The sequence below is a fragment of the Armigeres subalbatus genome, chromosome 2 (genome assembly GCF_024139115.2).
Source record: "Armigeres subalbatus isolate Guangzhou_Male chromosome 2, GZ_Asu_2, whole genome shotgun sequence".
Lineage (NCBI taxonomy): Eukaryota > Metazoa > Arthropoda > Insecta > Diptera > Culicidae > Armigeres > Armigeres subalbatus.
Window position 1 is genome coordinate 457,525,757 of NC_085140.1, and position 10,634 is coordinate 457,536,390.

The 10,634-nt window shown below is 35.6% G+C and overlaps 1 protein-coding gene across 1 annotated transcript; it reads right to left on the reverse strand.

Moving 5' to 3' along the window:
* Positions 1 to 2,082: 2,082 nt before the first annotated feature.
* On the reverse strand, positions 2,083 to 3,278 carry LOC134218286 (antigen 5 like allergen Cul n 1-like). The gene is made up of 4 exons (XM_062697220.1): positions 3,136 to 3,278; positions 2,793 to 3,067; positions 2,487 to 2,728; positions 2,083 to 2,428 (listed from the first exon to the last, which is right to left on the reverse strand). Exons 1-4 carry the CDS (start codon positions 3,251 to 3,253, stop codon positions 2,185 to 2,187), a joined length of 879 nt encoding a protein of 292 aa, XP_062553204.1. The 5' UTR covers positions 3,254 to 3,278; the 3' UTR covers positions 2,083 to 2,184.
* Between the last annotated feature and the right edge of the window lie 7,356 nt (positions 3,279 to 10,634).

Consider the following 10,634-nt stretch of genomic DNA (forward strand, 5'->3'; position numbering starts at 1 on the left):
TGATAAATTCGGGTTCATGTCTGAAAATTTCAAACAAATCGGTCAAAAATTGAATGAATTAGAGCAAAAACATCCCCAAAATTTTGATGCACAAAAGAGGTTGGGGATGCAAAGGTTAAACTAAATGCGCGCTGGATTAAAAATATATTATATATATCTTTTGAATCCGGAAGTTTGATTGTTATATCTTTATCCATTTGATAAACGGTAGCATAACCAGGCGGGGCTTACTGTTAGTGATAGTGACCTCGGAGTGGACATAAAATACCAGGCACTCTGAAATGGGTCACTGGAGCTGCAGTAGAGCTAGCACTTTCCAACTCCCGGATTAAATCTGACTGTTTTAACAGCCAGCTTTCTTCCATAACATCACTGCCAGACAGTGGGGGTTAGTTTGTACACACACACACACACACACGTCTCTCTTTTTCCTTCTTCCGTGATCTGTCTCTGTTATCCGTATTTTTACGTTTTCCGTCTTTCATCTTTCGTCTTCCGTTGTCCGTCTTTCGCCTTCCTTATTTCGTCTTCCACATCCTGTCTTCAATCTGTCATCTTCCGTCTTTCGTCTTCCGTCTTCGACTTTCCGTCTTCCATCTCCTGTCTTCAGTCTTCCGTCAACCGTCGTTTATCCCCCGTGTTCCAATTACCAGAAAAATTTTCCTGAATTTCTTCCGTCTTTCGTCATCCGTCTTCCATCGACGTAAACAAGTCTCGGAGATTCAACTATTATTCGATCAACCGTCTAAGACGAATTTAGTACTTTCCATTTAATTCCACTACGTTTTTTAATCTTTGCAGATACGTATTTCGACCTCAACTATGAGGTTGTCTCCAGTGTCTCGTACTTGACTCGACGTCTCCAGTGTCTCGTACTTGACTTGATTTGACGTCGTACGAGACACTGACGACCACCTCGCAGTTGAGGTCGTAATACGTATCTGCAAAGATAACAAAACGTAGTGGAATTGAATGGAAAGTACTAAACACGTCTTACGCGGTTAAATACATTCCACTAAAAAGAGCTTTAAATATTTTTTCATTCATCGATGTCGTTTGAAGATAAATTTGCGGTAACCTGACATGATCAACAACACCTGCTGCCAACTGTTCAAGAAAAGACTGTTTCAACATTGGAAAGGCATGAAATGCTTTGCTTTTTTCCAACAAAAACATTTTAGTTTCATAATAGCCTACTGCTACTGCTTCGACTAAAATAAAAACTCCCCATAAAATAGAAATTTTACATTTAAAAAATAGGAAATTGCTAATAAAGAAATCAGGGTATGAGCAAAAAAATAAATATAAAATTTCTAGAAATAATGCAAAATTTCCATAAACAATTGAGAATTTTCCACAAAACAAAAAATAAATTGGTACATTTAAAAAAATTTCACAAGATAATCAATAAAGATCAATAAAAAAAAATAATATTTACATAAAGACATATAAAAAGCAATTTAACTTAGCCTTTTTCCATAGATGACTTCATCTTTAAAAGCGTTCAAAGTTCATGGAAAATATTATCAATTGTATTTTTTATTCTTTATAGAAATCTTCAAATTTTTTTTGCTTGTTTTTGATCATATGAAAATATTTTAAAATTTTATGGAAAAAATATTTATTTTGTGGATTGCTATTGCTGATATTTATTTATTTATGGATTTTTTTTTACTTTTTCCGTGAAATATTTTGACTTCTATATAGAAAATTCTTCTTTTATTATTGCAATTTTTGCTTTTGAAAGTGCTAATTTTTGTTTTATGGAAAATACTAAAATTTTTATGAAATCTTTGAATAATTTGTGGAACTTTTATATATATTTATTGCTCATACCTTTATTTATTTATGGCAGTTTTCTATTTTTTTATGGAAATGTGTCTGCTGGAAATTTTGCTGCCAACTGCTTCAAAGATGATAATGCTTTCCGAGAAATGGGCATAATCATGTGTCGCCGTGGTGTAGTATTTATCGTGTAGGTTTGTGGTGTAGGGTAATTGTAGATTTAATAATTTTGAATTTTATTCACTTCACTACACAACAAATTCACTCATAACAGTAATAATTAAGAACAAGGAACTATTTCAGATTTGTGATCTAAAACATTTATTATTATAGTTTGCTTTGAAACGTGCAATCTCAACTTTAAAGTAATTGTAAAAACTTCCGAGGTGTGTTTCCCTCTCAAGGATTATTTTTAACCACTTCAGCTGTGCTGCATAGACCGGGATAATTGGCGTTGCAACCAGTGGTACATCCAGAGCAAGCATTTCCAGCCGCGTAAACCGGCTGATTGACGATGTTCGTAAGCCCATAGTTGCAGACGAAGTACTTGTAAGTGAAAGGGCTACGGACATAGCTCACCATGGAGCATCCGACCTTACTCGTGCGATCCGAAACGATCTGGGTGAAATGACCAATGGCCGGACTGAAATTAAACTTTCAAAATAAATTGTTCATCCTAATTCAGTTTTTCCGATACTTGCCCATTATAATTCGATGGATAACTGGCAAGATACTGTGTGGTTGTGTTCTCTGCCTCGCTGAACCAACTGTTGATGAAACCGCTCAAAAGCTGATTGTCTGTGAAGCTCATTCCGTAGTACGCCTGGTAGGCGATGTTCTGACCCACGTACTTCATGGTAGCCGTGTTTCGACACTTATCATGCCCATACACGCAGCGTCTGGCGTTGGCGGCAGCAATGTTGGCCAATTCCGTGTCCCATTGCTTGATTGAAAAAATTGATTATCATCAAAAAACGTCGATCTGATCGAAATTATCTTCAACCTACCAATGTAGCCATCTTGGCAGCTTGTTTGAAATAAGTGCCCGTGCGGTTGACCTGCTGTCCCGAGGCAACCTTGCTGCGCAGTTGATTGTGAAGACCGACAATCAGCTGTTGGTTGGTACTGTTCATGGTCACTTCGAAAGAGCCTGCACCACAGGTGCTGCTCAGAGTGGTCAACCCATTGCACGCGATATGAGGGCCACCGTTGGGACACAGAGATGTGTCACAGTAGTTTGTTGTTTGCCCATCGCAAAGTCCTACAACTACTGCCAGCACAACTGTTAAAACGGAGAATAAATCGTTTATTATAATATTTGAATGTCGGAATATTCAACAGAAAAAGCACCTGAGATGATGAATTCCATCGTTGTTTGTCGAATATTAACCAGACTAAACTTCCGAACTCTATTTATACGGAAATGATTATTTGTTTTAAGGTAAGCCAACTGGTCCAAAGCATCCATGTGTTGGCCTTAGCCTTGCACCAATGACGGGAATTCTAAATGGATACAATCAATTTCCTTCACCAGAATAGGACAGGAAGGTTTATTGTATCACGAGTAAGCGTCAATGAATTTCACCTGTATTGCGAAATGAATGTTCACACAACATCTGTTTTACTTACCTGTGTGATCTACCGTCGATATTGATTAAAGTTAGTTTATTTTCTTAATTCTCTATGTAAACAACAGAATAAAGATTTTTTTTATAATCCTGTTCTACAGACATTCGGCATATACATTCTTGATTTATTCAAGCATATATATAGTTTATAGAAAATGTGCATTTCAAGTTCAGCGTTGAGTTTGACGGCAAGATGAAACTCACTCACGTTAGACAAAAAAAATCATTATAATGTGTCACTGGTTACCTCGCTTCTGTTGCTACACCATTGAAAAAATGTTGCACCGTTTTTGATACATCAGTTGAAACGAAAAAAATGTGTGCTGCTGATGAAAGTGTGTCTAGAGTAGTCGAGTAATCGAGTAAGGAAAGAATGTACGAGCTAAAATGCAGTAAATGTGCAACAATGAGGCATTGTATGATCACTTATCATAAGACGAGTTAGTATTATCCCCAGAGCCGTAGTGTGGATTCCCGGCGCGCTCTTTGAGATATCTTTGTTTGGGGTTTTGGGTTTCAGCCTAATGGTTTGTTCGGCCCAGTGCACAATGGTTCGAGAGCAGCCAAAACCTCAAAAATCGAAATTCGTGTTTCCGTCGAAATTATATTTTTCTCATTTTATAGAATACTTACTTGATTCAAATTTAAAATTTGAAGTAGTTTTGCTGAGTTTTGACTTTGGTACATCATTTTGAATTCAACATGAATGCTGATTTTCGAATAAAAACGCTGTTTGACAACGCGTTTAGATCAGCATCGCACGGCATCAATTACATCGCTAAACCCCAATATTATTTCAAGACTGCATTGTCAGGGTCTTAAATAATATGTCTAAGTCAAATATAGGTGACAGAACTCAACTTAAGTTAACTTTAAATACAAAATTAATTAAAATTCTCACATTTTCAGATTGAAGTTCTCCAAAAGTATAGGCGCCGATGAGTGCCCGCAATGATTCTATGCTCATTACAAAGCTTAAGGCAATAGCTTTCTATTAATCACTATTGTTTTGCGAAAAGTTGCGAAAAGTTGCGATAAGCTGTTTTTTTAACGGTTTAGTTCGTTTAGTTTAGTATTTTTGGTCTATTTCTAACTAAAACCTTACAAATGCGCATTTTTTATTCACAAGAACCTTAAAAATGACTTTTTTTAAATTATTTGATTGAAGTTGAAATGTTTGATATAATTATATAACATTTAAAACATGTGTAATGAAAGCGATAATTCAATGACGGAATCATTTGTATACTTTTTGCCTTTCTCGTACACTAAGTGTACGTAAAGGCTATAATATTGCTTCAAAAACAAAATTTTGATAGGAGGCCCGGAGGGCCGATTTTTATATACCGATCGACTCAGCTCGACGAATTGAGGTGATGTCTGTATGTGTGTATGTATGTATGTGTGTGTGTGTGTATGTGCGTATGTGTACAAAGTTTGTAGACGCACTGTTGGGAACTTGGCACGAACCGATTTACTCGCAACAAGTTGCATTCGACGGGAATGCGGTCCCATTGTTGCTATTGAAAATTGGCTCGATCGGACATTGCATTTCGGAATTATTGAAAAATCATTGTTTTTTTCCCAAGGGTCCCCCCTTGGAAAAAAAAATCAAAACCGAAAAAAAAATTTTTCCGAAAATGGTGGCAATACATTTTAACTAATGCAAAAACATGCAAAATGATCGAAAAAATGTGATCTATTCTCCTAAAGAGCTTTTTTGACCTTTCTAATGTGATTCTTTCAATATATTTTATAATGCACGAGAAAGGCATCATCACTGCTAGGTGGATTAATCTGGGTTTTTTAAATATTTTTATTGCTGTAAATGAAATTATTGAGTAGTTTTCTTCCCAAACGGCTAGAAGATACAACAGACAAAATTTCTTACTTCCAAAACTTTCTCCTGACATCCGCGAATCTACGAATTTTAGATTTCTTTCAAATGAATTTTATTGTCTAGATTTTGTTTATGTCTAATAATCCGAATTACGTAATCATGCTGAAAACTTTTCTAAAGCAGAAAATGAAATTCTTAGCATTTTTTAGCAAATTGGCATTGTTCAAAACTTTGCCATTAAAGTGATTCTACATATCAAGAGATTCAATTTTAAATGTTTGAGCTGTAACACACTCTTCTTGGCAGCAATAGAGAATGTTAGTACTGAGATTTGAACTGAAAAGCTGAACTGTCTCATATTTGTGAAAATAGTTATTCTGCTAGTGCTCATAATTATAGAAAAGACAGATACTTTGAAATGAGCAAAAAAGAAAGCCTGTTTCGAATCAAGATTATAAAGAATACAAATGTAAGTATACAGTTGCGATAAAAGTTGTTCGTTTGTCATTCAAATTAATCGATTCAATTCAAATACAACATTTTGTCAAAAATATTCCATAATTGAGGATGTTCCGAATAAAATTATTTGTTTTGTCTTAGCACAACATAAAATTATTTGTTTTGTCTTGTCTTAGCACAGTATTCAGCAAATAAGTCTTTTGATACGAAAATTATTAATAGTTTTTTGGGGAATATTTTCACTTGTCATAAAACGAGTTAGTACCGCTTGGTACTATCCCATTTAATTCCATCACTTGAGTCAAGTGAGAGACACTGAAGACGGCCTTACTTTTAAAGTCGAAATACGGTTCTGTAAAGTAACAATCAAGTGGTGAAATTAAATGGAATAGTACTAACTAGTTTTATAGCAAGTGAGATAGTCTTTGGTGCGAAACGATCTGTTTTCAAAAGGCGAATTTAGCAGTAAAATGAAAGTATTTACTACCCCAGGGATGCCAAAAACACGGCTATGTATTGCCAAAGTAGAGCTCCAACACCAATCTTTAAGTCTGTATGTGATAAAGACCATCAAAAAACAACAATACAATTATAAAACCTATTTTAGGGACATTTTGAGGTTTTGGCCAACCTTTGTTCTGGAGCGAACCACTGTGCAGTGGCATTCAGCGGAATGGCTTTCGGCCGAATGGGTTTCGGCCAAACGACCCTTCCCCCTTTCAACTGGCCCTCTGCTAAAATTTCAATTTCTGTTCGCTTCATACTCGTCGTTCGCTTGCGACACCTATTTATACGGTTCTTCATTGTAGCGCTCCCTCTTTATTTTGAGCTTTAGATGTTGTACACACTCACCATAAACGTTTGAACTTAGAACGATGTCAGCTGGATCGATCTTTTGATTGGGGTGGAATATTTCTATAAGTTTTTGTATGTTCGCGAAACGAAGTGAGTCTCTTTGGGTGCTGGTCTTCTTATTTTGCTACAGACGGTCTTCGGTTGGATAGTTTCAGGAAAGTATACAGCACGAGGTTTTCAACCAGTCAACTGTTGTCTAGCAACCTCGTAGTATAGTTTAGAATACGCACTGGAAAGATTTTGGAAAGTGGAGAGTACGGAAGATAAACCTCTGTGGTCCAGAGAGGAACAAGAGCAACAACACCAACATCGGATATTCTTTGAATTATGATTTATTGAAGGGACCGATAATCCATACGAGCTCCTGTTTGCGAATACGATTTGCTTACATACGCATTAACACAGTCAACGTTTCTTTCCATTAGAGAAGCGGATCTCAACCTGCGGTACCTTCGCTAGTCTTAGAGGGTACCTATGACAGAAACGCATAATGGTGGATGTTGGATGGGCGCAACCGATGGTGAAACGAATTTTTCTGTTAAACCGATCAAATCGGTTTTTTTTTAAAGCGGACAGCAAATATATTTGTCTATTCTTAGTGTGCACGAGAGAAACACAGATTCTAGACCATAACTTACAATCATAGAGTTCGCAGAAAAATGAGCTACAACTTGGTGGGAAGATTCTTTTGGCAAAAATGGATGTCCTTTTTTGACATGCTATTCATGAGAAATGCAACGAGTGATTGAAAAATGAGTTATTTTCTTACAAAACACATGATGGGAGTTTCTGTTAGTAAAAAAGGTGGATTGGGTTGGTAGGGCAAAATATTTCACTACCCTTGACCTCATAGCTGGATTTCATCAGATCCCTTTAGCGGAAGTAGACGGCGTTTTCTTCATCTGATGGACATTTTCAATTTAAAAGACTTCCATTTTGGCTCAATATCAGTCCGAACAGCTTTCAGCGAATGATGAATATCGCTTTAGCTGGGTTAACACCTGAATGTGCATTTGTATATAATGACGACATAGTTGTCGTTTAATCTTGCTTGCAAGCAATTCTGTCACAACAGTACGGTAACAGTGATTTACCAGTTGCATATATGCTAGAAGAAGATATATTTTTCAAATACATTTCCCTGCAAACATTGAAGGAAATCGCAACTAATGCCATTTCCAATTATCAAAGCATTATTTTCATATATGGCAGCAAAGGTTTTACAAAAAGAGAAAAGGTAAAACCAACAATTAAAAAAGAGTTAACTGACATACATTGGGCAATTGACTATTTCAAACCATATCTTTATGGTCGAAGATTCAAAGTTATAACGGATCATCGACCTTTAGTTTAATTATTCGAAATGAAAAAGTCAACTTCTAAACTCACTAGAATGAGGCTTGATCTTAAAGAATATAATTTCGATATCGAATAATTTCCTGGAAGAGTGAATGTTGGAGCGGACGCACTTCCCCGTATACCGACCAAATCAGATGATCACCACTCTCCAGTCTTTAATGCTTGTGATCAACACACGCTCGATAACAAAAAAACAAAAACAAACACTATTTCCAGATGATTAGAAGAAACTAACAAAGAGACTGATCACCTCAATGTTTGGCGTACTGAATATCCGTCTGAAGTTAATCAATTATTGAAAATTGATTGTGTTGTTATTGAAAATAATTGTACATAATCATAACTTTAGGAAAATTTTAGGAACAGTAGCAATACCTTTCAATCATTTCAACGGAAGTCATGCACTAGAGTTCGTACTTCTAGAAAATTTTAAAAAAATTGCAATTATTAGGTAGAAACAAGATAATGCTATCAGAAAACGATATATTTTTCAAATACATTTCCCTGCAAACATTGAAGGAAATCGCAACTAATGCCATTTCCAATTATCGAAGCATTATTTTAAAACAACCAAGGTTTATTCATGACGAGATAAATGAATATTGACGCGTCACCATATGACTCCTACGGGAGGACATGTTAGACAACACCGGTTATATTTAAAGCTTAGAGAATATTACAAATGGAAAAATATGAAGCTTGATATACGAAACTTCATAAAAAACCCAGATTAATCCACCTAGCGGCGATGATGCCTTTCTCGTGCCTCATAAAATGTACAAAATCACGTAAGAAAGGTAAAAAAAGCGCTTTAGAGGAATAGATTGCATTTTTTCTATCATTTTGCATGTTTTTGCATTAATTACTATGCAATGCCACCATACTAGAAAAAAAATCGATTTTGAATTTTTTTTCCAATGGGGGACCCTTGGGAAAAAAACAATGATTTTTCAATAATTCCGAAATGCAATGTCCGATCAGGCCAATTTTCAATAGCAAACAATGGGACCGCATTCCCCGTCGAATGCAACTTGTTGCGAGTAAATCGGGTAATGCTAAGTTCCAAAAAGTGTGTCTACAAAATTTGTACACATACACACCTCAATTCGTCGAGCTGAGTCGATTGGTATATAACACTATGGGTCTCCGAGCCTTCTATCAAAAGTTTGGTTTTGGAGTGAAATTATAGCCTTTACGTATACTTAGTATACGAGAAAGGCAAAAATGTGAAAAATGTAAAATTAATAAACTACATAGACACACAAACAGGCATTGCAATTTTATCTGATCATCTCTGCTATGAGTCATGTTTGGGATTTGAGTCAAAACGGTACTATTCCAAAGATAAGAAATCGTATTTATTGCGGAAATATGTTGCCCGTCGTATCTTGTAATAAATAAACATTGAGCTATATGACATACAGCTGATGTTATCTATGTGATGTGGACCGTGAATACTCATAATGCTTACTAATCTTTTGAAAATTACGCACGTATATGTTTCATTCTGCATATCGTTTTTGATCACATCACAATAAAAAGAAGTGGAATGGATGTGGAAAAAAATATATACTATAGTTTTAAGTTTCAAATCTCTCACGTTTTTCAACTTCCCGAGTTGAAAGAATACTTTTTCGGTATCATTTTACAGATCAAAATACTTTTTGCAAGCAATAGTAGATCTAAATTATGATGAAGGTATTTGTCAAGTAATTTGACTTGAAATTATTCACATGAAATGACGTTGAAAGTTTATCTAATGAAATATACGATCCATTGTATCTTTCCATTATTAAATGAGAAAATGTTTTTTCGTGCGAAAGAAGATATTCATACACTAATTTAATCATTTATCTGCGAAATTATGAAGAAAATGGTGTATCGTACCCATTGGCGTAACTACAGGGGGCTAGGGGGGGGCTATAGCCCCACCTAGGATCTGACTACCCCCCCCCCCCTAGAAAATTTGTTTCTTTGTATAAGGCTTGCTCACTACAAAATCTGGACCCCTCAAAACACGTTATAACTTATGAAATACCAAAGGAAGTACCTCATCATCAAGTGAATTAAAAAATATATTATTTATTACTATTACAAGTACTTAATGGATAATGGACAATTCCTTGAGATTTTCAAGTTTTTTCAGGTTTTGTGAGTAATTGTTATCTAAATCGAGCGTATGATCTTAACCTTCCTAACTAATACCAATCCTAAAAGCTGCAGCGCATTTTAATTATCACTGTGGGCTTCTTGAGAAAGGTAAAGTAGAGGTAACTAAAAGTTGAATAAGAAAGAACTTTGTATTCTTTAGGATGTACTTTAGAATCTCCGCATACTATTTAATTCTCTAAACTCCTATTGTCGCTGCAGCAATGAAACCAGTGAAAATGTCTCAGTAGGCCTGAAACAGACCTACTGAGAGAAAATATATTGTGTTAAATGTTCCTACACAGAAAAAAATTCCGTGGTAGAAACTACTGTTTTGTAGACTACGCTCTGTTTTTTAAACTACCATGAAATTTCAGTAAATGTTACCATGGTTTCAGAGAAATTCACCACTGTTTCAGTTCATGTAATAACATTCCGCATGGGCCACAGTTGGCTTTTACTGCGCGCATGGTAAAATCAAACGGGTTTGTTATCTGCTGAAAATCGTCGGTGCATATTCTTAAAATAACCCTCGGAATGGTAGTTTCGACTGCAATATT

Coding starts and splice junctions, on each gene's coding strand:
- LOC134218286 (XM_062697220.1), bottom strand. CDS start 3,253: ATGGATGCTTTGGACCAGTTGGCTTACCTTAAAACAAATAATCATTTC. Junction 3,068..3,135: donor GATGGAATTCATCATCTCAG/GTGCTTTTTCTG, acceptor CCGTTTTAACAG/TTGTGCTGGCAGTAGTTGTA. Junction 2,729..2,792: donor CTGCCAAGATGGCTACATTG/GTAGGTTGAAGA, acceptor TTTTCAATCAAG/CAATGGGACACGGAATTGGC.